Genomic DNA, 27,431 nt, shown 5'->3' with positions numbered 1-27,431 from the left:
TACATATTGGTGGCAAATGAGACTGATGCTGTTAATTCTGGTAGGTTACAGATGGGTCCTGACAGGAGTAGACACTGAGTCTGGACTGGGCTTTGGCTATCTGACAGTAGATGCAAATACTCAAATTACTACAGAAGAACTGGAACAGAAGTTAATTATAACAATTTGGGTGGCCAACCCTAATTTCTTCAGACCAAGGAATATACAGCTCATAGTGTCCAACAAATGGGCAGAGAGATGTCCTCAGAGTACTAGTTTAATAGAGAATTGAACAGGTAATGAAAACATTGGTTGTGTAAAATGGGAGGTAAAGACCTGAACGTATGGCTTACCCATGTTCATGAGAGTGTATGCTCATTCATTGAGAGGTGGGGCTAAAGGAGTGGCCCCACAGGCAGAGTCCTCTTTTTTTCGGGTGGATCTGGGGAAGAGGAGGTGGCAAAGGATGCTGGGATGACTGTAGTTCTTTCCCAGAGAGGACTATCCTCGTGTTATGACTGTACTTTTTCTCCTTCACATCACCTCAACTTTTTTCCTTTGTGCTTGGTACACCAGTCCTAGGACCAGGGCTGCAGATACAAAGTGCTGAAAACAGAGGTGATTCTGTAGCAAGAAACTGTATTTTTAAGCTTGAGTTGGAATCCTAAGGGCCTGATGGGGTGGGTTGTGCCTTCGCCTCATCTGGCAAAATTGAGGTTAATAGTGAATGCCACTCCTGTTGCTTGGCGGTAAGAAGAGCCTAGTGGTTCTACATCTGTATAACCTTTCCCCAACTTAATGGAGTGGACTGAGGGGGAGGTGGTTCCTGCTAGACTGTTACTGCTGTTTGCAATCTAGGTCACAGTAGCCAGACCGGATGTCTCTTCCAAAGGGGAAAGAGTGCGTGTTAAGTGGAGAGAAGGAGCAATAGTAGCTGAGGGTAGAGGGATTAATAAATGGGTTGTATAATGAGGGAAATCCAATGTTAGTGTTAGGGTCCGTGACCAAAGGAACGAGACTGATGCAAAGCGAAAGTCAAGCAAAGCTTTATTTCGTGCCAGCATCAGAAACCAAACCGACCGGTAGGGGCCGTCTCTTACGAAGAGGCTGTTAGGATCCATGATCAGAGGAACAAGAGGCCGCTCCCCGGACGAGGCCGCTCCCCGGAAGGACGCCGCTCTGGCGAGGCAGCTGGCGTCGGGGCGTCGGGGCCACTGGCGGCGGGGCCGCTGGCGGACCGGGGCCCCGGCTAGGGGCGGCGGGGCCATGGCTCCGGGCGGCGGGGCTGCTGGCCGCGGCTCCGGGCGGTGGGGCCACTGGCGTCGGGGCCGCGGCTCCGGCCGGCGGGGCTGCTAGTGTCGGGGCCGCGGCTCTGGGCGTTGAGGCTGTTCCCCACGACTACCCTAGGACAGCTATCCTACCGGCTCTCCCTGACTAATGGTTCTCCCTGACTAACTCCCGCTACACCCCCTACTCCCCTTACTCCCCTCTCCCAGCCTCACAAACTAACCTTTATAGAGGTGGCTGAGCCCGGCCCACACACAGGCGGCCAGTGGGACTTCAGCCCACCACAGCAAATATATGCGCGCCCCACTAATTGGCCGTCTCCATTCGGCCTGGCCCGCCCCTACATCTGGGGCCTGTAACTAAGTTCCAGGCCCTTACAGTTAGCACCTCAAAAGGGGCTCAGAGTAAGAGTTGATAATCATCTCTTCGTTATCTCAGATGCCTTGCTGAAACTTTGCTTATACCACTTCTGCTTTTGTGACCTCACAAGATTAGAAGCCTGTGAACCTGAGTGGCCTTGGCTGGAAAGCAATTTCATGTGAGATGATGATGGATGAGTGCGATTATTAGTGACTGAATGGGATTCTAATGTGTATCTTTTGACTTGTGTATCTTTTTGCTTTAAGGGGGTCTGTGGCCAGAGACCAAGGTGGGCTGTGAAATAATAGAAAAAGTATATACTGGTCTCTGACCCTGGTTGGTGGCACAGAGCTGAAATCCTTGAAAATTCCAAGTGATGAGAGCATTGGAAATATCTTGTGCTCTAATACTTGGTCTTTGACTCCTGACACAGCACCTACTACTTAGCGTTACCGTTTGTGTCTGTGATATTTTCAGCATGCTTCTTTTATTTTTTTATTTGTTTGTTTTTATATTTTTTTTAAGATTTTACTTATTTGAGAGAGTGAGACACAGTGAGAGAGGGAACCAGAAGCAGAGGGAGTGGGAGAGGGAGAAGCAGACTTCCCGCTGAGTAGGGAGCTGGGTACGGGCCCGATCCCAGGACCCTGGGATCATGACCTGAGTGGAACGCAGATGCTGAACAACTGAGCCACCCAGGTGCCCCCGATTTTTATTTATTTATTAGAGAGAGGGGTGCCTGAGTGGCTCAGTTGGTTGGACGTCTGCCTTTGGCTCAGGTTGTGATCTCGGGATCCTGGGACTGAGCCCCGTTTTGGGCTTTCTTCTCGGCAGGAGGTCTGCTTCTCACTCTTCGTGCTTTCTCTCAAATAAATAAATAAAATCTTTAAAAAAATAAAGAGTGCGGGGCGCCTGGGTGGCTCAGTGGGTTAAAGCCTCTGCCTTCGGCTCAGGTCATGATCCCAGGGTCCTGGGATCGAGCCCCACATCGGGCTCTCTGCTCAGCAGGGAGTCTGCTTCCTCCTCTCTCTCTGCCTGCCTCTCTGCCTACTTGTGATCTCTGTCTGTCAAATAAATAAATAAAATCTTTAAAAAAAAAATAGTGAACGAGCATGAGGAAGGTGGGGTTGGGGGGAGAGGTGGCAGTGGAAGGACAAAGGGAGAGGGAGAAGATTTCCTGCTGAGCAGGGAGCTCAATGCCAGGTTTGATCCCAGGACCCTGAGATTATAGCCTGAGTTGAAGGCAGATGCCTAAGTGACTGAGCCACCAGGTGTCCTTACCATACTTCTTACAGAGAAGTGAGATGGGCTGTGGGCCTGAATTGGGGGGTAGTCTTCTGGGACTGAGCTCTTAACTTGTGGGGTCTGCTGTAACTCCCATTAATGTCAGAACTGAATTGTGGGACATCCAGTTGGTGGTGGAGAATTGGTTGTGTGAGTGGGAAGTCATACATCTGGTGTCAGGAGTGTTGTGTATAGGAATAAAGGTAGGAAGAAATGGAATTTTTGCGAGACAGAAACCTGTTTAGATTCTTTGTGCTTCTGTGTATCAGAAACTCAAATTTTATTTGGTTATTCAAAATTTGACTGGATTGTCCATGGGTGCTAAGCTCTGTATCACATTATTCTGATACTACACACACACACACAAACTGCATGCAGGAATTGGAGGCCCACATGTATCAGTCAACTTCTTGATTTATCAAGTGACACCATTAGAATCCCTATCCTCCAGTTATTTGTTGTCATGGTCATTTCATGACAGAACCAAAAATTAGGAAGTGCATAATTACAGCAATAAAGGCATTCTGTAGATTAAATATATTTAGCTTTATGGAAAACTTGTAATCTTGTCCTTCCTATCTTTATTTCACGGTGAACTGGTAAAAGCTTCATCATGGATCAGTATTGGGAATCACTGCTATGTTTGATTAATTAAATTTCATATGTATTTATTTCTAGTTTCTGTCACTTCTGTTCTCATGATGATAACTTTAAGAGTTGTTTGCATTTGTTCTTTTAGAATAGTTGTGAACAGATGAGTTCTTTAGCTTACAGAGAGGACATTGATTTATACTGGATAACTCTTAAGAAAGTCCAAATTTGCAGGTGACTTGAGCTTCAACCTCTTTAGCTGCTGCTCTTGGTCAGTAACATTGGCAGAATGTTTTCACTGTTAGTTAACAGGTGGAGTCACCCTTTATCCTTTCAAAGGTCCAGAGCTCACTACCAGTGTGATAGCAAGTAAAAATTATATAGCTTTGTCAATACTTTGTATTTCCTTTCTAAAGGGGCAGATAGGGGTTCCTGGGTCATGGTACCTGGGTCAGGTACCGGGTGGCTCAGTTGGTTAAGTGTCTGCCTTTAGCTCAGATCATGATCCTGGAGTCCTGGGATCAAGCCCTGGGTCGGGCTCCCTGCTCAGTGGGGAGTCTGCTTCTCCCTCTCCTTCTACTCCCCCTGCTTGTGTGCACTCTCTCTTTCAAATAAAATCTCTAAAAAAAAAAAAAATAAAGGGACAGTTAATTTGTAGTGTCCTTCCTTTCTACACTTACAGTGATACTGGCAAGGATTAAAATACGCTTTGGAAAACATTCTTGGGTTTTAGAAAGTGATGCATGTGTTAGGGAAGTTGATTTGAGGGCCTTAAGTTCACTGCAGATGTATGTATATTTTTCTGAAAATGAACTCTCAACCTTCCATTGTATGTTGTGAAGAAAACTGTGAGAGGCAAAAAAATAACATTGACATAATTTGATACTCTTTAGTTGAACAATCTAGCTGGAATGTGAAAAGAACTTTCACAAGGTGGTGAACTGTAAATGAGTCCTTTTTTTTTTTTTTTTTTTTTAAAGATTTTTATTTATTTATTTGACAGAGAGAAATCACAAGTAGGCAGAGTAGCAGACAGAGAGAGGGAGAAGCAGGCTCCCCGCTGAGCAGAGAGCCCGATATGGGGCTTGATCCCAGGACCCTGGGATCATGACCTAGGCCGAAGGCAGAGGCTTTAACCCACTGAGCCACCCAGGTGCCCCCTAAATGAGTCCTTTTAAAAACAATACTGATGTCATTTCCTTTCTACTAAGGTCCCTCATTTACTTCATTTATTTATTACTATCATTTATTATTATCTACCTTTATTTTCTACTTTCTCCATCCATTTGTTGTGTTTGTGTTATTTTCAGCGTACTTATTACAGAGAAGTAAGATTGACTGTATGGAACTGAGTATACAGTGCGTTTAGAAAGCTGGTTCTCTTTGATCAAACCTAGTAGGATTTCCTTCTCTTGGTCTCTGGGCTTCCATAAGGTAGAAATCAGAGGAAACTCTTTGTGCTCTGGATAATATTACCCTGTTCTAAGTCCACTTTTCAGAGTAAAGAACTGGAAAGATGCCCTACATCTTCATTCCTCTCACCTTTCACATTCTCTCTACCAATCAGCACCTGCCATGAGACCATCAGCACCAGTGTCATTATGCCCTTGATTCTTTTTTTTTTTTAAGATTTTCATTTGATTTATTTGACAGATCACTAGTAGGCAGAGAGGCAGGCAGAGAGAGAGAGAGGGAAGCAGGCTCCCTTCTGAGCGGAGAGCCTGATGTGGTGCTCCATCCCAGGACCTTGAGATCACGACCTAAGCCAAAGGCAGAGGCTTAACTCCCTGAGCCACCCAGGTGCCCCAGTGCCCTTGATTCTTATTTATACCAGTCTCCACAAGAATCTCGGACTTTCAGCTTATCTCTCCCCTCCCAGAGACAATCGCAACTCCTTGGCTCTCTTTTTGTCTTTAGTAGGCATCGTTTTCTGATGTGCTGCATATTTTACTTTGTCTTCTTTTCAGTAGATTTGTAACTACCATGAGGGAATGGATTTTTGTCCATTGCTGTAGACAGTGATCAGCAGTAAGTACTCAAAAGTTTGTATTTGTTGAATGAATGTAGTAAATAAACGTATGGTCGTGTCTTCTGAGGAGGGAGAGATCAAGACAAGTTCAAAGCAGTCTTTTCTTATTTGCCTCTCTAATCTTTTATATATTTTATTAGATGGTTTCTTTTCAGGGCACCTCATTTTCCATAGTAAACACTGTGAATGAATTAGGGTATTAGCTAATTATTTGTATTTTAAGGTCAAAAAAATTTTTTTTTACAAAAAAAATTTCTAAATATAGGCATATTAAATTAAGCTAACTCTGGTTCTCATCTTACTCTGGGATATTTTGTCTGAGTATACCCAGAAACTTTTCCATGCACAAATAATCTTTCATTTATTCTGATCATCTTTGTTCTTATAGGGCTTTGCAGCATCTGTGAGGTAGTTACTAAATATTAGTGAATAATCAGTTGCACACACAGTGTCATCATGGCTTGCAGCTATGGTTTGTGGAGTTTTTAATAGCCCGCACAACTTCATTTCAACTTGTACAGCGGCCATCTGTTTCTAGAGTTGGGGTACTTCAAAAGGTGTTTCATCTTTCACATACCTTATCTTTCCAGGCGCTAGGAGAAACACCAATTTTATTTTTCAGAAGACACAGACCTACTGGTAAATTCCTAAAGTACATTGAGGGGAAAGGGGAAACTACCATAGTGTTTCCAGAATCCAATATATATTGTCCTTGGCTTGCATACAACTGTTAAAATGAAACTCTTCACTTCCAGAATCATTTCAGACATATACAGTGTGCTTTTCTTTCATCACATTAAAGATTTAACATATTTCCTCTTTATCCTGGTCTATCTAGGGAAGTGGTATACAGAAGATGTGATCCCCTGAAATCTTATGCAATCTTCAAGGCATTAGTTCAGAAGATACCTAAGAAGAAAGCCTACAGTGAGAGAGCCTTAAGAAATCTGAACTAATACATTATTTGCTACAGATCATACAGGGCTGGTTATTAACACAGGTCTACCCTGAATTACCTTGGTATTTTACGTGGAACTCAGCACAAGTTAACAAATTAAACTTCTTTAGGCACCCTTGAGAGTGCCTGTCTTACCATACTTCACCTAGCACTGATTATTGTTAAAAATTTTGCCTTTGATAATTTGGTAGAAGGAAAGTGTTTTAATTGCTTTTGTTTGAGCAGTCTATTTGGTTCTTTTAATTAACTTTACCTCTAGGGATTGCCTTGCCCCAGTGGCTCTTAATTTTAGATGTTAGAACCACTGGGAAAGAAGAGCAGTAGTGTGCTCTTCATATCCCGAAGGAGTTTACCTTCAACCTTTGCCCTTTCTGATAAGAACTTGCTGGGTGTGGAAACAATAGTTAAGGGATTAGAAAAAACAAGCCTGTAACTGTAAATTAAAGACGCCTAGGGTCATTAACTTTGCTATGGACTCTCTTACCCAAACCCAAATCCCACTTGTCCCCAGTGAAATATGTAGCCAAGGATTACCAAAGAATCAACTAATATGTCTTGCTGCATTTATCTACAAATGCATTTTAAAAATCTCATTTTGGGGTGCCTGGCTGGCTTGGTCAGGAGAACATACAGCTCTCCATCTCAGGGTTGTAAGGGTGAGTGCCATGTTGGGTGTAGAGATTACTTAAAAATAAAATCTTGAAAACAAATAAAAATCTTATTTCAAAAATCATATATAAGTTATGAAAGGGCATATATTCTCATTTTAAAAAAGCAAGACAGAAATGTATTAAATAGAAATAAAAGCATCCATTTCTTCCTTTACCCTTTTATCCCACCCTCCTGTGGTACAAATAGGAATTTAAAAAATAAATTTTTTCAGTGAGAGAGAGCACATGCGGGCATGCAGCCTTATGGGAGGCAGAGGAAGAGAGAGAGAGAAACCCAAGCTGACTCCCCACTGAGTGCGGAGCCAGATGTGGTGCTTGATCTCATGATGCTGAGACCAGACCCCAGCTGAAACCAAGAGTTAGATGCTCACCTGACATCGGTGCCACCTAAGTGCCCCTGGAAATTTTTTTTTTTTTTTTTTAAGAGAGTGTGTGTGTGCCAGGGGAGTGGCAGAGAGAGGAGGAGAGAATCCCAAGCAGACTCCGTGTGTTGAGTGTGGAGCCCATGTGGGGCTCAGTCAATCCCATGACGCTGAGATGATGACCTGAGACAAAATCAAGAATCCAGTGCTCAACCAACTGAGCCACCCAGGTGCCCCAGGAATTTACTTTATAGGAATTTCATCTTGATAGTGAATAGAATTTAGTTGCATCTTGGTGCTGGTGAGGCTTTAGTTTAGGGTGATTCTGTAAACTACGAGAGGGAGCATGTAAACTCCAAAAATGTCTGTTTTGTTCATGTCTGCTTAGTGTGTTGCCTGGCAAATGATAGGTGTCAAGTCTTTGTTGACAGGTTTATTGTAGGGCAAGCAAAGGAAAAGAATTGAGAGAATCTTAACAGAACATCCTCTGGCCACAGGCTTTGGGTTATTCGATTTCTGGATGAGCGCAGTTATTCTCAGTGCTCACTGCACAATAGACTGTCACCTGGAGAACTTTTACAGAATACCAATGCTTGGGCTCCACACTCCAGTGATTCTGATTTGATTGGTTTGGGGTGAGACCCCAGCATCAGTATGTTCGAGTCTTCCCTGATGATGCTGCAACAGTGATGGAGAACCACTGAACCACAGACAATTGTTGCTTATTGAATGCTAATTGAGATCTGTGTTTCTCTTAATTCTTTGAAAGTCCTTTATGCTTTGAAGGACACTTACTTTTATAGAGAATATTGTCCTTATGTTTCATTATATTAAAAATATTTTGCATTTCTTGATCTACAACATATATAGTCAGCACACGGATATTCAGGACTTACTTGTATATTAAGATAATCATTTCTTCCTGATGCTAGAAAATACATTTCCCTCATCTTTGGTCCATGACAGTTCATATGGTATATTTTATTTTTTAAAGGTTCTTCAATCCTAATGGAAGATGGGCATTTAGCAGTAGAGAAAAACACATCATATTAACAGTTTAGCAAAAATATTTTTGAAAAGGGATGCCTGGGTGGCTCAGTCGGTTAAGTGGCTGCCTTTGGCTCAGGTCATGATCCCAGCGTCCTGGGATTGAGTCCCACATCAAGGCTCCTTTCTCAGCAGGGAGCCTGCTTCTCCCTCTGCCTGCCACTCTGTCTGCCTGCACTCTCTCTCTCTCTGACAAGTAAATAAATATAATCTTTATAAAAAAAAAATTTTTTTTGAAAACTATCTGAAATTTTTATCCAGTACTTTTTCTGTGCCAAAGTAAGTGACTCAACTTGTTTATTCTGTAATATTCCAGTCATCAAAAATATTAATATGTTCAGCTGATGCGAATAAAAAATAAAAGCAATTTAAGTAACTACATCCTATCTAAATTATTAATTTCATGTTTGGGACAAAAAACAATGGAACAGAATAGTTAATGCAACCTTTACTTTGCTCTCAGCCTTTTAAAAAAAAAGTGTATATATTCCTTACCTTTCTCTTTTCCTTGTCCTTCCCCAGCTTTTCCCCAAAGAAGAAATTATGTTATTTGTAACAAAGTTAACTGCAGGAATAACTGTCAGAATAACTAGTGGTGATTAGCAGTTTTAAAGTTAAATCATAAATAATGCAATATCAGTGAAGTGTGTTATAAGTAAGTTTGTAACAATACTTCTTTGGGTTCCTTGTACATATTTTTATTTTTTACCTATCTATTTTCAGGATCACTATTTTATCTTGCTTGTATAATCAGTCTTGGCAGGTTGCTGCAGGAAAAGCATAACCGACTGTGAGCATAAGTATGCTTATTTGTGCCAAGTTAAACTATGTGGATATTGAGGAATGATGGATTACATTAATAATGAGAAACCCAACTGAGCTTGGCTTTGATTAGACCTTCCTTTTCTACCAGTAATGTAGATGATAAGATAACTTGTTTTAATATCCACTCCTAAAAATCTTTATAATCTAAAAATATAGTCTGATACAAAGATGTGAATTCAATTGATATGCAGAAAATGATTATTTTTTAATAATCATTAAAATGATTATTTTAATAATGATGGAAAATGCATAGTTTTTTGTATATTTTCATGTATAAGCAGCAGCATTTGTTTTGCTATTGCTGAATTATTTTATTAGTATGCTATGGTTTTGTACTGCTTGCTAAAATTTCAACTCTCTTCACTGGCTTGAAATTTGAAGGCCAGACAGTAGGTTCTAAAATGGAGTTTACTGTTTCATAAATCAGTCTAAAAACAGTCTAGTATGTTTACATTTTCCACTTTCTGAGGCATATTACTGATTAGGAATATAAGAGAACCATCTAGTTACCTTTTTTTCCCTTTTGTCCAGTTCATAATTAACCTGATTTGGTCAGTTTAGGGAATTATTCTGCAAACATTCTGTAGGAAGAATTCTAATCCCCTTACCCGCCCTTTTTAAAAAAGGTTTTATTTATTTGATAGAGACACAGTAAGAGAGGGAACACAAGCAGGGGGAGTGGGAGAGGGAGAAACAGGCTTCCCCCTGAGCAAGGAGCCTGATACAGGGCTTGATCCCAGGACCCTGAGGTCATGACTTGAGCTGAAGGCAGATGCTTAACGATTGAGCCACCCAGGTGCCCCAGAATTCTAATCTCTTAGAAAAGTAATTGAATTAAAATCTTTTCTAGGGGCGCCAGGGTGGCTCAGTGGGTTAAGCCTCTGCCTTCGGCTCAGGTCTGGATCTCAGGGTCCTGGGATAGAGCCCCGAATGGGGCTCTCTGCTCCGCAGGGAGCCTGCTTCCCCCCCTCTCTCTGCCTGCCTCTGTGCCTACTTGTGATCTCCTTCTCTGTCAAATAAATAAATAAAATCTTTAAAAAAAACCTTTTCTAGTCACATTCTTAGTTGAAGATAGATCTTATATGTGAGTTTATTATTATTTTTAGATAATATTTTCCCATGGTATACTATTGAAACAGTACAGGAGCATATAAAGTGCAAAAATAACAGTTCCTTTGTTCCACCTAAGGAAAACCCACCATTAAATGTTTCTTGGGTATACTTCTTGAAGTTCTACACACACACATATATATATCTTTTTTCTTTTCTTTGAAATGCACATGTGCCTGCACACACATGAAACCATACTATGTACCATACATAAGTAAAGGTGTTATTTTTGGGATGCTTGGAAGTAGCTCAGTCAGTGGAGTGACTGCTTTCAGCTCAGGTCATGATCCTAGAGTCCCAGGATCAAGTCCCACATTGGGCTCCCTGCTCAGTGGGTAGTCTGCTTCTCTTTCGCTCTGCTCCTCCCCCTGTTTGTGCTCTTTCTTTCTCTCAAATAAATAAAATCTTAAAAGAAATTTGTTACTCTTTTTTACTGACTGCAGAGATTTCTGTTGTATGGAACTTTCCTAAGTTATTTAAGTGATCCCATTTTAATAAACAATTAGATTTCTTTTTATTTTATGATTTTGCAATTCCAGTAAATTCCTGGTAGATACCTCTTCATAATTAGGTGACCATATATAGAATAGATCTGTAGAGGTACAACTGGGTTACTCTAAAACATCAGATCTTGTGGTATAGGTATGTACTTCAATAACTTGACTAAATGTTTGGTAGATTGCTTTATTTTTGGAATCTTATAAAATTGGAATTCACAAGCAATATTTAGTTTACTACTTTTAAGTTAATGTAGGGGAGTAGTTCCAATTAATTAAGGTTTTATCTTGGAAAGTGGATTGTGTCTGCATATATAATAGATAAATACTCAGAAAAAGTGACAGTGCTTGACCATCATTTTATTTCAGTCCAGTAATAACTTACTATATACCTACTCATTTGTATGCTAAGCATTTGGTATATAATCTTTAATCTCCTGAGCAGTTGAGTGAGATCAGTATAGTGTTCTTATTTAACGTTAGAAGAGACTGAAGATTAGAGACATTGGATGCTTTGCCCAAGGCCCCAAAACTGGTCACGTGGAAACTATTCTTAAATGTAACTGTACATTGAGCACCACATCAAAAACTGATGGTGTACTATATGTTGGCTAATTGAATTTAAATTTAAAAAAATATATAAGTGTAGAATTCGTATTTCCTGTTTTGTCATTGTATTCCTTCTAGTGAAGCAGTAGTTTCTGTCCTTAAGAACCCAGTGAAATAAAATGGAAGAAAAGAAAACCTCTCTCTGATTCTTGAAATGAGTGCTGCCATCTTCCTACCACCTCCAACTTTTTGGAGTATAAAAAGTGTTGTACGGTGTATTACAAATAAATAGAGTAAATGAAGGATAGAAGATTTAATTTGGAATCACACTATGCTTCATGCTATAATAAAATCTCATTTATCCTAAAGATAATTTACCCAATATCTCTAGTCAAAGCATTTCTTCATAAAGGAGCTGCTCAGACTCTCACTCAGATCTCATTTACTCCTACTTCAGACAATTCAAGCACTGGGGTTTCCTAGCTTATGGCAGTTGATTAGAAGCAACAAATTAGGGGGTGCCTGGGTGGCTTAGTGGGTTAAAGCCTCTGCCTTCGGCTCAGGTTATGATCTCAGGATCCTGGGATCGAGCCCCAAATCGGGCTCTCTGCTCAGCGGGGAGCCTGCTTCCCCCTCTCTCTGCCTGCCTCTCCACCTACTTGTAATCTCTGTCACATAAATAAAATCTTAAAAAAAAAATAGAAGCAACAAATTAGAAAAATTTCAGGTAGTGAAATCTTCACTGACAGTTCTAAGAAGGAATAGCTTTTGGTGTAAAGCTGGTAGTGGTACAAGAAAATCAAACCTAAAAGGATTTTAAGAGTTCTCTTGGGGGACACCTGGGTGGCTCAGTCAGTTAAGCCGTTGCCTTCAGCTCAGGTCATGGTCCCAGGGTCCTGGGATCGAGGCCTGTGTTGGGCTCCTTGCTTGGCAGGGAGCCTGCTTCTCTCTCCGCCTCTCTCTGCCTCTCCCTGCCTATCTGCCTGCTTGTGCACGTGTTCTCTCTCCCTCTCTCTGACAAATAAATAAATAAAATCTTTAAAAAAGAAAAAAAGATTTGTTTTGAATCCTTATCTTTAGTATATTTCAGGAGTACCCAAGGTCATCAACTTGTCTAAATTACAGTATTACAACTCCTTGTAATGATAATCCTGAGTATTATTTTTAAAAGTAAATTATGCTAGATACACTTTAATAAGACAGGGATTTATTTCTTTTTAAAATTTTTTTTAAGATTTTATTTATTAGAACTGTGTGTGTGCGTGTGTGTGTACATGTGCGTGCACATGTGCGTGCACGCGCGCGCAAGCGCCTGCCTGCTTGCCTGCCTGCCTGCCTTGCCTGCGTTTGGGCAGGGGGAGGGGCAAAGGGAGAGGGAGAGAGAGAGACTCTCCTGCAGACCCTGTGCTGAGCCTGGAGGCTGGTGTGGGGTTCTGTCCCACCATGCTGAGATCATGACCTGAACCGAAATCAGGAGTTGGCCATCTAGCTGTCTGAGCCACCCAGGGGCCCCTGACCTTTCTTTTGTGAACAGAAATCCCTGTCTTGGATGCCTGGGTTGCTCAGTCTGTTAACTGGCCAACTCTTGATTTCGGCTCAGGTCATGATCTTGATTGTGGGATGAAGCCTCACGCCAGGCTCCATGCTCAGTGCAGGGTGTGCTGGAGATTCTCTCTCTTACCATCTGTGGTCCCCTAGCTTGCATGGGTGTGTGCTCTCTCTCTCTCTAAAAGCTAAACAAAAGGGCAAATTATGCTGGATAAATACATACAGCATTGACATACCTAAACGTTGGATATGATGTATTCTTAACTTTTGGGGGGGTACCCTTCTCAGTAAAGTATTGTTGAAATTCTCAGCATAGTCTATTAGTGCTGCAGATTCTCAAAAAAGATTGATGATGACTCAAAAAGTGCACACATGTGACTGGGCAGAAGAAAACCTCTGCATCTGTGTTGCTGTAGGACTTTTTTGCAATTAGCTTGCAGATTTTGATTCCCTTCCTCTGAGTGTTGTGATTGCTCTGTACATTCTATAAATTATTTACACCCTGATGGTACTAAACGACTACATTAATGGCACCTCTGGCTCCACATGATATCAAGAACTTTAATAATTCATTACTTATTACAGCTACATCCCTGTAAATTAGCATGAGTGGGAGCTGAGTTTACAACATTGAGATAAGGCCTTCTCTGAGATCTTTACTCTCTAAGCATCATATCCATAAATATTCAGATATTAGCAATGTTTAAAAATAAAGGAAAGAAAAAAAAAGAAAAAAACAAAGATTATTGACTATTACAAAGCTAGACTCTTTAGGTTTTGTTTATCAAGCGTTAGACTACAAGTGTTTTGTTTTTTTTTTTAAGATTTTATTTAATTATTTGACAGAGAGAGAGATCACAAGTAAGCAGAGAGACAGACAGAGGGGGAAGCAGGCTCCCTGCTGAGCAGAGAGCCCGATGCGGGGCTCGATCCCAGGACCCCAGGATCATGACCTGAGCTGAAGGCAGAGGCTTAACCCACTGAGCCACCCAGGCGCCCCTTCAAGTTTTTTTTTTTAAGACTTTTTTTTTTTTCTTTTTTTCTGACAGAGACACACACACACACAGAGGGAATACAAGCAGGGGGAGTGGAAGAGGGTGAAACAGGCTTCTTGCTGATCGGGGAGCCGGATGTGGGGCTTGAGCCCAGGACCCTGGGACTGTGACTGGGGCAGAAGGCAGACGCTTAGCGACTGAGCCACCCAGGTGCCCCTACTTAAAGTTTTCAAGTACATTTTAGGGATATTCAGGGTGAAAATATTTGCAGGACAGTTCTCCATTTCAGGACTTTTGCTTAAAAACAAAAACAAAAACAACCCTGACAAACCTGTATTAACTTATGCAAACAAAATGGAATTAATGATTTGCACCTGGGAAGAATGGCGAGCGACTTTAAGTATCCAAATACTTTTTTTTTTTTTTTTAAAGATTTTGTTTATTTGACAGCAAGCAGAAGAGAGAGCGAAAACACAAACAGGAGGAGCCGCAGAGGCAGAGGAAGAAGCAGGCTTCCTATTGAGCAAGGAGCCTGATTCGGAGCTCCATCCCAGAACTCCGGGATTATGACCTGAGCTGAGGGCAGCTGTTTAACCGACTGAGCCATCCAAACAGCCCTCCAAATTCTTAATCTTTAAGAGTTTTACATCTCATAATCCAAGTCTTCCAATTTTAGTCTTCTTCAGCCTTTTTGAAGTACTTTATTTTTTATTATTTGCTTTTTAAAGATTTTATTATTTGCTTTTTAAAGATTTTAGCGCATGTGAGAGCACAAGAAGGGGAAGCAGCAATGGGAGAGAGAGAAGCAGGCTCCCTGCTGACCAGGGAGCCCGATGTGGGCCTCAGTCCTAGGACCCTGAGATCACAACCTGAGCTGAAGGCAAATGCTTAACCAATTGAGGCACCCAGGAGCCCCTTGAAGTACTTTTAAAAAAGAAATAGGAAGAGCATGGTTATGGAAAGCAAGGATGTATCTGTGCACTCTCATATGCACATGTTGTGATTAAATTCCAGAGGGAAATTTAGGTATGAAGGAATGCATACATTACTAGGGAAGAAGGGGAATGGTTGAGCTGATGTTCAGTCTATCTTTAGTTTTCCAGTGATGCCACCTGAGTATTGTAAATGTTGCTTTCAAAAAAGACAAAAAGGTTACTATAGTTGATAGTTTGTAACCCTAGTACTTAGCACAGTGCCTGGCACATGGTTCAATAAATATTTATTGCATGAATACCTGATGATCAGATCAATCCATATAATTTTAGACACCTGGTATTTTTTTTTAAGATTTTATTTATTTGACAGAGAAATAGCGAGAGAGGTAACACAAGCAGGGGAAGTCGGAGAGGGAGAAACAACTGACTGATCCACCCAGGCGCCCCAACACCTGGTATTTTGATAACTCAAACAGCTATATGGATTTATACTGCAGTAGTCTCCCTTCCCCCATATTGATGGGAGATACATTCTGAGACTCCCAGTGGATACCTGAAGCTGTAGATAGCACTGAACCCTATATACTCTGTTTTTTCTTATACATACCTATGATAAAGTTTAATATATAAATTAGGCACCATATAAAACAGTAACAGCAATAATAAAAAACAATTCTAACCATACACTATAATAGTTATATGAAAGTGATCTCTCAAAACACCTTACTGTACTCACCCTTCTTGTGATGATGTGGAATGATTAAATGCCCATGTGATGAGATGAAGTAAAGTGAATGAGAGCTAGTGTTAGGGTCATCTGCTTCCAGAGCACAGTTGTGAGCAACTGAAACCATGGAAAGCCAAACTGCGGATAATGGGGAGTGGGGGAACTACTGTGGTTGCTTTCTATGATAGTACTACTTTGGGAGTGTATTTTAGTTCACTGTTAAGTGTTTTAAAATCCCACCTAATGCAGATTTGTCACAGAGGGTCCAGAGAGCCTCATTATGGGGTTCTGACCTCTGAGGCATATAGTCTTATTTTTTTTTTAAATCCATCCGTAATCAAAACTTTATTGAAAAACAGACAAGGGGTGCCTGGATGGCTTAGTTGTTAAGTGTCTGCCTTCTGCTCAGGTCATGATCCCAGGGTCCTGGGATCGAGCCCCACGTCCGACTCCTTGCTCTGCAGGGAGCCTGCTTCTCCCTCTCCCACACCCCCTATTTGTGTCCCGTCTCTCGCTGTCAAATAAATAAATAAAATCTTAAAAAAAAAAAAAACACCTGAGACCAAAATAGATCACCATTGTGTACCTTACAAAATTAAACATAATTACATTATTTTGGTAGATAACTGGAATTACTGAACTGATTAGGCTTTCTGCCATATAACACAAGTTCAGGAGGTTGTGTGGATCGTTAGTGTTGCTTTCTTCTAAGTGAAGAACACCCTGTGAGTCTGGCCTTTCCTTCTGTTGGCTTGCACAGCAACACTGTTGAACAGCCCCCACAAATAACGACCATCTGAGCATGGCTGAGCATGGCTGAAAACCGTGGTAATCTTGGTAATCTTATAGCAACCTGGACCTTTTACATCCATAAAATAGGAATGTGGGCTTTGAACTAGCTGTTTCTTTTTATGTTTTTTTTTTTTTCTTTTTCTTTTCCAAGGACGGGTATAGTAAATCTCTAGCCAAAAGCCTGTTGATCTTTCGTGAGCCCAGACAGTCTGATCTCTAACGTTGACACCCCTTGTGAGCAGCACGAGATTGGGCTTGCAGCATCTGAGGCATATATTCTTAAGACAGCATTATCTTGTAGAGAGGCTCCAAAGTATTTCCGGTATCCTTTGAGTTCCATCAAAAAGCCTTTAGAAGTTCTTCAAAGAGATAGAGAAAATCACTCCTTACCCCCAGTAGAGACACTGGACAGTTTTCACTGATACTTAATACAAAGTGGTTTATACCATGTGTGAGTTGAGTTAACTTGTTTTAGATTTCTTTAATAATAGTTTTCTCTAAAAGTGATTATTGCTTTAAAAAAAAAGGGGGGGTGTCTGGGTGGCTCAGAGGGTTAAGCCTCTGCCTTTGGTTCAGGTCATGGTCTTGGGGTCCTGGGATCAAGCCCTGCATTGGGCTCTTTGCTCAGCGGGAGCCTGCTTTTCCCTCTCTCTCTGCCTGCCTCTCTGCCTGCTTGTGATATTTCTCTCTCTGTGTAAAATAAATAAATAAAATCTTTAAAAAAAAAAGTGATTATCTGGTCATTGACATCCACGAGAGAACTGTAGGAAATGAGTATAGTCAAGAGTTACATTGCCAGAGAGATTAGGGTTTGGGAAGGCATTAGAAGCACTGTTACGATTAAAATGAAAGCTCTTAATCTGTGAAAGGGGGAAAAATAAATTTTTAGCAAGCATTAGATATGGAATTAAATCATACTGTGCTAGCCTGCTACACAGGTGATGGTTGCCAGACCGGCCACCTTGGAGCAGAATGTGGACTACCTAACTTAAATTAGAAGAGCTGAATTTCCTCTTTAGTTGACATGCCACAAAAAATATCTTTTCACTTGTATAAAATCCAGTGTTTAGTAGCAACTGTGAGTTGGATGAAAGTATCTGAATATAAGATTTTTATGTGGAGTAAATTCCTATTTTTATCTCTAGCATTTCCCAGCACATACACCTAGTCATGAGTGTCCTTGAGCTGATATCTGGTGCCAGGTATCTTAGAATAAAGGTGTTAGAACTGTTGCGGAAAAGGGATGGTTTCATCTAGCCTTAATTATCTTACGGTGTAAATTAAGCTTCTAAATGAAAGTGGCTAAATTTTATAGAAGGACAGACATGAATCTAGCTGAGAACAAATTGTTCTGCTGTGATAGAGACATCATTTAGATTTGCGTGCATCTGTCAACTGCCTGTGGTGGCACAGTGAGATGAAGTGATCTGTAATGTTTCTCTAGTGTATCCCTATTGCTAGCCATATTGTAATGTATAATACATCTCTTGGGCAGACAGCTTGTGTGGGCTGATTCCACTCAGCCTTGTAAAGATGCCAGGAAGCATCAAGGTGAATTTTTTTTTTTTTTCAAGGTGAATTTTTAAAGCCTATTTAAATATTTAGACTCATGACTAATTTCAGTGAAATCTCTGCTATATCTAACAAACTTACTTGCCAAAAGTGAGATGGATTTTCAAGTTTATGGCTTCCTCACTTATTAGCTGTATGACCTTGGATTGACAAATTACTGCTCTCTGCCTGTTTCTGTCTTAGGCAAGCAAGGATTGTGAAAGTATTTGCCTGGTAAGGTTGTTGGGTGGATTTAGGCAGTTAACGTGTATGTATAAAGTGCATAGAGGAGTGCCTGATGCTTAATGAAAGTTAGCTAACCACCACTACCACCAATCATCATCATTAACATAATTTTGGAGATGGATTTCTCTTCCCCGAAGCTGGGTTGCCTTTTTTAGGAAGACCGTATCTCTATTAAGGATATGGTCAACCTTAGTTCTAATATAGAAGCTCATTATTTTGACTTGTGAAATCGATCTTCTTCTATCTACTGCTAAAGTATAATGCAGTACATTACAATATTATTTTACAATATGTAAATACTTTAAAGTACATACAATACTTTAAAAATTATTCAATATGTTACTTTAAAAAGTGTATTTTCTTTCAAAAATATGTAAAGTGTAGTTCATTACAATAAAAGTAGAAGATAATCACAAAAAGGATGAAAGAACCTTATAATATTGCTGTGGAATGGTCTACCAGATGTACTGTTAAGTGAAAAGACTAAGGCAAATTAGTGCATAAATTACTCTACCATTTTTGTAAAAATTTGCTGGTGTGTGCATAAAATATCTGGCAGGCTGCTCAAGAAATGGTATATTTTCATTTGTTGCTGTTGGGGATGGAAATCATAATGGCTGGTGACAGGGTGGGAGACTTAACTGTATTTCCTTTTACACTTTTTGATTATTGAATCATGTGACTGTATTCCCTAGTTAGTTTTTGAAAAAAGACCTCATAAAAATGAGGAAAAAGTAAAATAGCTGTTTTGAAATCTAGATATTTTATTCTTTATAAACATTTCTTTTTGTGTGTACTACTCAAATTCACATTTGATGGGGCCTTTAGATTATGTTTTAGTTTAGTTTAGTTTTTTTTCCTGTTAAATCTCTTTTCCAACAGTGAGCTAAGAATGATCTTTTGTCCTCCATTAGGGATCTGAGTCATAATCGGTTGTCTAACTGGAACATCAGTTTGGAATCTCAAACCTTACAAGAAGTGTAAGTTACTTTTATTTGTTTAAATTTAAATTAAACTCTTAGAGGTGGATTTGATGGTATTATGAATTTGAGGATGTTCAATCAGAAATGCTGTCTGAAATTGATGGAAAAAATTTAAAAGACATTTTTTAATCTAAACTTGTCTTTGGCTTTGCTACCATTACAGGCTCTCTGGGTGTTGTACTATTAGGTTGGTGATTAGTTGCAAACTGTGTAGAAATATTATTCTATCTACTTTCTTGGGGCTAAAATTTAAGGTCCCCCCCCCTTTTCAGAATAAATATATTTTGCATGTTTCTTGCTGGTTTCAGCCAGTGAAATTCTCTGTTGTTTAAACTTTTTCATGTCTTGACTTGTCTTGAGATACAAGCATCATGTCTAAAGTAGAGTTACGTGGGGGTGCCTGGGCGGCTCAAGTTGGTTAAGCATCTTGACTTTTGATCTCAGGTAATTATCATTATCTAGCCCCAACATGGAACCTACTTAAAAAAAAAAAAGAGTTACCTGAAATAGAGTATTTTTGTATTGTCTGTAGTGTGGTGGTTAATATAGTTTAGTTTTCCACTTCACTGAAGTTTTTCCTTTAATACTGAGATGTATTACTATGTATTTTTTGGAGGAAATTTTCTAAAATACTATTAATATCAGTTATTGCATTGTGATGTTTCTGGAGGCACAAGTATTGAGCCTTTTTGCCTCTATGCTAAAATGCCAGAACCTTTGGACTTATTTTTCTGTTTTGATTTCTTGCTGATGGGGTTAACTTCTTCATGCTCTCATTGTCCTTGAATTCCCTCTGTCTCTGCTCCAAATTGACTGGTTTTGATCTGCTTTGCACTGAATAAACAATTGACAAGCTTATTTGGCTTAAAGACTAGGCACTGAAGAAAGTCCTGAAAAATGCTTCAGTGGGAAATGCATGAGCTTTATGACATGGACTTTGTAACTTCGGTTGGTTTCTTGGAGGCCTTTTACTTCTGGTTTCTTTTCTGTAGTCTAGGTAATTGAGGTTGTTCAGTGATTGAAAACCAGGTTAATGAAATGTGATTATGTTGGATTTGCTGGTAAAACATTGGAGACACTATGTTTAAAGAGCTGCTAAGATCAGATGGTGACATGTCATGTCATCTGTAAAATTAATCATAGGCTCCATCTCTCGGGCAGATTCATTTGTGGACTCAAGCAACCCTCTCTAACTTTGAGTAACTTAAAAAATGTTTGTGTGTTTTAAAAATTTACTTAATTTATAATTTCTTAATCTTATTTACTATAAATGTATAAAGAGTTATGGGTAGGTTAATTCTTTAAGAAGGACTGGTATTAGCTGTCAGAAAAGTACCTTCAAGAACCTTGCTGGGATTAAAAATACTTGATGTGCAAAATAGTGATGTCAGTCATAAATCTACATCATGAAAAAACATTTCTTATTAAAATCTTCAATTTCTCAGTATAATGCATTTAGTCTGATTCATTCTGAGTCATCTGCCTTTTTCAAATTTGGCACCAATCCTAAAAAATAATTATTGTCCAGAAACCAGAACTCAGGAGGCAACATTTCCCCTTCTAAAGTTTGAAATCTGTTTTTCCCCTTTGCCTAGGAAAATGAATTATAATGAGCTAACAGAAATCCCATATTTTGGAGAACCAACCTCTAATATTACTCTGCTCTCATTGTAAGTAAATCAGATTTCAGATCTTTTAAATTATGAATAGTACAGTTTTTTAAAAAATTTTTGTTTTCGGTACCCTTATTGTTGATCTTGACTTTTAACATCCTCATGGCCTGGGGTGGGTCTCTGGCAATAGATTCATTACAATCTTTTTTTTTATAGAGTCCATAATATAATTCCAGAAATAAATGCAGAGGCGTTTCAGTTTTACCCTGCTCTTGAGAATTTAGATCTCAGTTCAAATATAATATCAGAAATCAAGACCTCTTCATTTCCTCGAATGCAGCTTAAATACCTGTAAGTAGTTTAATCTAGATTTATTTTAAAGTTCATGTTTATTTATTGATACTTATCTTCTCAGAAATGTCTGTTATTATTGTGATATTGATATGCTTATGAAAAACAAATCTGGAGCCAGTTTTTTGGGCTGTTTTTTCTCTCCTGTTGTCAGAAAATATTAAGTATCCAGGGTAATTTTTGAGGTTTAATTCTGGGTGTGTTTTACTAGCAGTTTTGTAAAAGGTAAATAAGATTGGTTTGTTAAACAGTGGCTTATCCTATATAATGATAATCAACATGTGTGCTAGTGTTTTACGGTTTACCAATCATATCCATATTTAATGTATGAATATACTAGATGAATGTACTAAATGAAGTAGGTATTATCCTTATTTTGTAGTTGAAGAAAACAAAGCAGTTAAATGATTTGTAAAGTTGGGTGTCATTGCTAAGTGGTAGAGCGGGGGGCTCACTCATAGACTTTGGGTAGCTGTCAAGTGGTAGAGTGTTTCACTAAATTTTTTTGTTATCTTGCTCATTTTAGAAATTTGAGTAATAATAGGATAACCATCTTGGAGGCTGGTTGCTTTGATAATTTATCCAGTTCCCTACTAGTGGTAAAGTTAAACAGGAACAGAATCAGCATGATTCCACCTAAGATTTTCAAGCTACCTCACCTCCAGTTCTTGTGAGTAACTAAATAGATGGATTTTAAAAAGATTGTTTTTTCTTTTAAATTATTTTAATTATTATTAGAGCAAATAGGCAAATTTCTGACTGTAAAACCATTTTTGTTAAGGGAACTTAAAAGAAACAGGATTAAAGTGGTGGAAGGTCTGACATTCCAAGGGCTTGACTCCTTAAGATCTTTGAAGATGCAGCGGAATGGTATTAGCAAACTTAAGGACGGAGCGTTTTTTGGCTTGGATAACATGGAAGAATTGTAAGTACTATGAACTAGAATAGAATATTGTTTGGAAAGGGGTCTGGCAGGGAGTCGTTAGTGCCAAATGGCTAGGATAGTTGATTTAATTATACCCAAGTTCACTAGTTCTTTCTCCCTACCCTGATGTGAAATAATTGTATACAAAGCTCTTTAAGCTTTGTTATTGATGCTGTTATTTGGTGTTTTTTTCATCATTCTTAAAAACATTTCATCTAGGGGCACCTGGGTGGCATAGTCAGTTAAGTGTCCAGCTCTTGATTTCAGTGCAGGTCTTGAACTCAGGGTTGTAAGTTCAAGCCCCATGTTGGGATTCACGCTGGGCTGGAGCCTACTTAAAAAAAAATTTGTCTAGAAAGCTTATGTTTTTCTTAATGTTTGGAGCTGATGAAAATGATCAGGATTTACCTTGAACAGGTGTATCAAAGTTCTTAGTGTGTTGATTTTATAGATCTGATGTTTTAGATAGTCTTACTACCTTTTAGCAGTAAATTGTAAGTAAAATATTAATATTTCTTGAATAGAATTTGTTGGCTCACTTGAATTGAGCAAAAAGTATATGCCTCTCTGAACAAGACCTAATGGAGGGTTTTGGAATCTTCTCATTGCAGTGCCTTGTTTTGAAACATATTTTCTCCTTTTTTTCTCTAATTCTGCAGAGAGCTAGAGCATAATAACCTTACAGAAGTGAACAAGGGATGGTTGTATGGCTTGCGAATGTTACAACAGCTCTATGTGAGCCAGAATGCTGTTGAAAGAATCAGCCCTGATGCGTGGGAGTTCTGCCAAAGACTATCTGAACTGTGAGTGTTGGATGGCATTTCAGTGGAGGCTGTGAGACTAGAGTACGTTGGAATAAATCACTCTCATGGCCAGTAATGAGATCTAACATCCCTCTTTATTAGAAGTTTGTTGAAAACTCTAAATTTGTCATGTAAATAGAATGAGAATAGGAAAGTTGAATTAAAATACAACTAATTCCTTATCTTTCATGTTTCCTGTTCTTAGTGATTTGTCCTATAACCAGTTGACCCGCCTGGATGAATCTGCCTTTGTGGGTCTGAGCTTACTGGAGAGACTGAATTTAGGGGACAACAGAGTCACTCACATTGCTGATGGTGTATTTCGGTTTCTTTCCAATCTTCAGACACTGTAAGTACATCTGTCTTTTTTTTTTTTTTTTTTTTGCTAATTTTTTAAAAACAGTAAAGTAAATAGGGACACCTGGGTGCTCAGTTGGTTAAGTGTCTAACTTTGGTGCTGGTCATGATCTCATGGTCCTGGGATCGGGCCCTGAATTGGGCTCCCTGCACATTGGGGAATCTGCTTGTCCCTCTGCCCCTCCCCTTGCTTGTGCCCTTTCTCTCTCTCAAATAAATAAATACAATCTTTAAAAAAAAAATAGTAAAGCAAAATAAAACAGCTAATCAAGCTACATGTTTATGTTTATGTTAATATTTTGCAGTTCTTCTTCTCTTTTATACCTTGGGACAAGACAATCTTAATTGTGTCTGTCCCCATTCATAAATCTTATTTATCTTTAGCCAGTTCAGTTTGTGCTTTAATTCTGAATTTAACCAACTAAACAACAAGGCATCTCTTATTGTGCCAGTTACTGTGGAATAAAACACAGTCTGCTAATCAAGAATGCACATTTTTTTGTTCCTCTGAACTTGAACTACTACCAGAAAACACTTATTCAGCAGGATAAGGGTGTGTAGTGGGAGGAGCTCTGGCAGGAGCACTGTTCATTGTTGCTAATTTGCTGCATGACTTTGAACAGAAAAAACTTAACATTTATCAGTGATCTGATGTGTGCTAGGTGCTTTCAGAATACTAGGATATTACTGTTCTTTTCCATATCAGGAGGCTGAGGTTCAGAGAGATTAAAATGATGGTTTAAAATAACACAATTTGTATTTCCAGCTGGTCTTTCATCCAAGTACTAACCAGGCCGGACCCAGCTTAGTTTCAGAGATCAGACAAAATTGGGCACATGCAGCATAAAGTCACATAGCTCATAAACGTTTGAACCAGAAGTAGAACCCAGGTCTGTTTGACACTAAAGTTCAGGTGCTTCTTACCACTGCCAGATGAACAGAATCACTTAGCCTTCCCTAGGTGTCATTTTGCATATGTCTTCATCCAGCAGAGGATGGACACAGGAATAAATGATCGCTACAGGCAATTTCAACTCTAAAATTCTGGGGTTCTGTAAGTTGGATGTTTTACCCTTGTCATGAAATGTAATTGAACAAAGAGGTATTTTAAATGAAATACAGTGATTTTAAACATAGAGGAGAATAAGAGAAAAAGCCTAGTTAGTAGAATTTGTAGATTCTTACAGTCTTTGAATAGGGGATTTCTGGTCTGAAAAGAGGCAAGTTCTTAACTTTGGGACCTAGCCGTCAGTGAGAAAGAAAACATGATAATTTTGTGAAGGTGTGTATACCTGTACAAGTTTGTTTGATTTTTTTTTTTAACTTAATGAGGCAGTCTTCCTTCAGATTTGGCCTTGAAATATTTAAAGTGATTTTTTTTTCTTTTATCTACATTATTAGAGGTGAGCCTAGAACAGTTCAAACCCAGGAGCTTCTCTCAGATGCAGCTGCAGCCTTTTGGCAATTCAAAGAATGGCAAGCAGGTCCTTTCAGCTGATTATTCCTTTTAGTTTTAAAGTTAGGAAAGTAATTGCAGAAATAAGTCGTGGTTTAATGCCACAAAGAAGGTTAAGGCAGAATTAGGATAAGATCAGAAAATCTTTCTTGAGGCCAGTACTCCTGCCACAGTGTATACTTCTTACTCCCTTTGGTCAGTGAGTTCTATTTATGCTGTACTCTGGAGGTGGGGGAAAGTCCTGGAAGGTTGAGTTGTTTCAGTGTTTATTCCTTAGTAAAATAAAATGAATCTGTTAGCTTTCACTTCAAGTAAAGACAGAGCTAAAGGGGAAGAGTGATCTTCTATCGCCGTACTGTTACATAACCTAAAAATGTATTATGAAGAAAAGAGCTTTGTGTTTTATTATGAGATGACTTAAGGAAGTAACAGTGATTAAATATCTTTAACTGATACTTCTTCCAGCAGGACACCGCATGATGCAATTGCATTTCCTCTGAGAATGCAGCAGTGGATTTTAACCAACTGAGCCACCCAGGCGCCCCTGCAGCAGTGGATTTTAAAAGATCCATACTTTTCCTTTTAAAAATAACAGAGTGATCACTCTAGTGCAAGGGTGTGTCTGTCTTGCTTCCCAGGGGGGCATGTTTAATTGCTGTCGGGCTGTGAAGCTTTATACTGACATTGTTCTTTGTTAGCCATTTTAGGTTTCAGGGCCCACGGGAAGACCTGGGTCACCCAGAAATCCCATTAGTCTAAAATCACATTTGTAAGCCATATCCCCTGCGTCTTGAAATCCTGCTTTTTGCAGGACCCTGACTATAATTTTTAATATGCTAACAAAATTAGGGGCTATTAGGTAGTAAGATTAATACTCTTAGCAGGTTGCTTTATTTATTTATCAAGGCCAGCTTAACCCTTTGCTTATGAGAATTGGTTCTTATATGCTTATTGCAGATATTCTCTAAAAAAAAGAGTCAAGTCATCTTCATAAATAACTGTTAAAATAAGGATGAAAATTAGTATTGCCGTGCCAGGATGATGCCCAGCGTTGTCATGGCCATGTGAACTAACATAACCTGTCTTTGATATGTTTTTAGAAACTTAAGGAACAATGAAATTTCATGGGCCATAGAAGATGCTAGTGAAGCTTTTGCTGGACTCACAAGTCTCACTAAATTGTATGTATTTATAATATTTATGTATGCCTATAAAGGTGTATTTTCAAGAACCAGTTGTATATGTGATTGCATTATGTCTTTTTGCTATGGCTGGAAAGTCAGCCTTTTGACTCACCCACTAAAGGAAGAACCTTTTTGTTTACTAAGTTTTTTGTTTATTGGTGGCTTTAAGTTTTATTTATTTAGTTAGTGTTGGGACACTTTCTATTGAAAAAAGCTTTCCAATGGGCACTCAAAGAGGTTATTCATAGAAGTAGACTTAACGAGTCACGTAAAAGAAATGCACTGAGAAACCAGAGTTGAATCAGTATTCTTTTTAATCATATGAAATTTATGGGTAATTTATCTAGAAAGAGAGGAATTCTCTCAAGTAAGATTTTAGATCTTCTCTCCTGAGAATTTCTCCAAAGCTTCACACTTGTCTGAATTTCTTTGACGTGCTCTTTTGCCAAGAAGGGAGAGATTGGGACTCCAGTCCAGTTTCTCAGGGCGTCACTGGTCCTCACCGCTGTTCACAGGCACCTCGTTGAGCTCCAACCTCTTAATAGAGGCCTTCATTCTGTGCTTTGCATTAGTTGGTAATAAAGGTTCACAACTTTCTTAAAAATGCATGTTAAGCTTATTTTCACTTTTTATAGGTAAATGTTTGATTTAATGAATTAAATTTTGCTTAGTGGAGAACTTTACTAGAAAGGTCTGTTTATATTTCAGAATCTTACAAGGAAATCAAATTAAGTCAATTACAAAGAAAGCATTCATTGGTCTTGAATCCCTTGAGCATCTGTAAGTATTTTGCATCCATTTTGCTCAGTATATAAATAATCTTTGCTATTAGCAGAGGTTCTCATGACCATTTAAAGTGTTTATATAATTTAATTGTAGAAATGGTGACCGGTAATGTTTTATTTCTCTTCATTTCAGAGATTTGAACAACAATGCTATAATGTCTATCCAAGAAAATGCTTTTTCTCAGACTCGCTTGAAAGAACTGTACGTAACTTAAGTTTTTTTGTCACCGATCATTAGATCATTATCCATACTTTTGCTCTTAAAGTGAGATGAATGTGACCCATGTGTTTCCAAAAACACACAATTTAGGCAGGAAAAAAAATGTTAATATTCAGTTATTTTAGTGACTGGATATAATTTTAAAATAACCCAAGATCGAAAAGCCTAGAATTTATGGCACCAAACTGTTTTCATGTGCTTTTAGTTAAAGAGGCCTTAGCATGGCTCCTTGTGCTTTAGGTATATCTTCCTGTTCCTTTTCTTCCCCCTGTTTGTTTTTGGATTATTGGAAAAATGTGTTCCTAGTATCCTTAGGTGGGAACCTTAGGGTGGATTACAGTTAAGGTATTAGGTAATTTGTTAGAGATAATTTAGCACATTCAGTATTGTCAGAAGGAATGTCTCTAATCT

The 27,431-nt window shown here is 39.0% G+C and overlaps 1 protein-coding gene and 1 pseudogene across 2 annotated transcripts in view; one reads left to right on the top strand and one right to left on the bottom strand.

Moving 5' to 3' along the window:
* The window catches only part of LRIG2 (leucine rich repeats and immunoglobulin like domains 2), a 62,604-nt gene that overhangs the window by 12,055 nt on the left and 23,118 nt on the right, over nt 1-27,431 (top strand). Inside the window, exons 2-11 of the mRNA XM_080802747.1 lie at nt 19,258-19,323; nt 20,922-20,996; nt 21,156-21,290; nt 21,817-21,960; nt 22,072-22,215; nt 22,875-23,018; nt 23,224-23,367; nt 25,932-26,012; nt 26,724-26,795; nt 26,934-27,002. Of these exons, the coding sequence (XP_080658873.1) occupies nt 19,258-19,323; nt 20,922-20,996; nt 21,156-21,290; nt 21,817-21,960; nt 22,072-22,215; nt 22,875-23,018; nt 23,224-23,367; nt 25,932-26,012; nt 26,724-26,795; nt 26,934-27,002 (1,074 nt within the window). The remainder of the gene's footprint in view (nt 1-19,257; nt 19,324-20,921; nt 20,997-21,155; nt 21,291-21,816; nt 21,961-22,071; nt 22,216-22,874; nt 23,019-23,223; nt 23,368-25,931; nt 26,013-26,723; nt 26,796-26,933; nt 27,003-27,431) is intronic.
* On the bottom strand, nt 16,446-18,860 carry LOC308340708 (small ribosomal subunit protein eS27-like; annotated as a pseudogene). The gene is made up of 2 exons: nt 18,853-18,860; nt 16,446-16,760 (listed from the first exon to the last, which is right to left on the bottom strand). The product of its transcript is annotated as a small ribosomal subunit protein eS27-like (transcript).

This window comes from Martes martes, assembly GCF_963455335.1.
Source record: "Martes martes genome assembly, chromosome: 4".
Classification (NCBI taxonomy): Eukaryota; Metazoa; Chordata; class Mammalia; order Carnivora; family Mustelidae; genus Martes; species Martes martes.
This window is presented reverse-complemented; position numbering and strand designations above follow the sequence as displayed.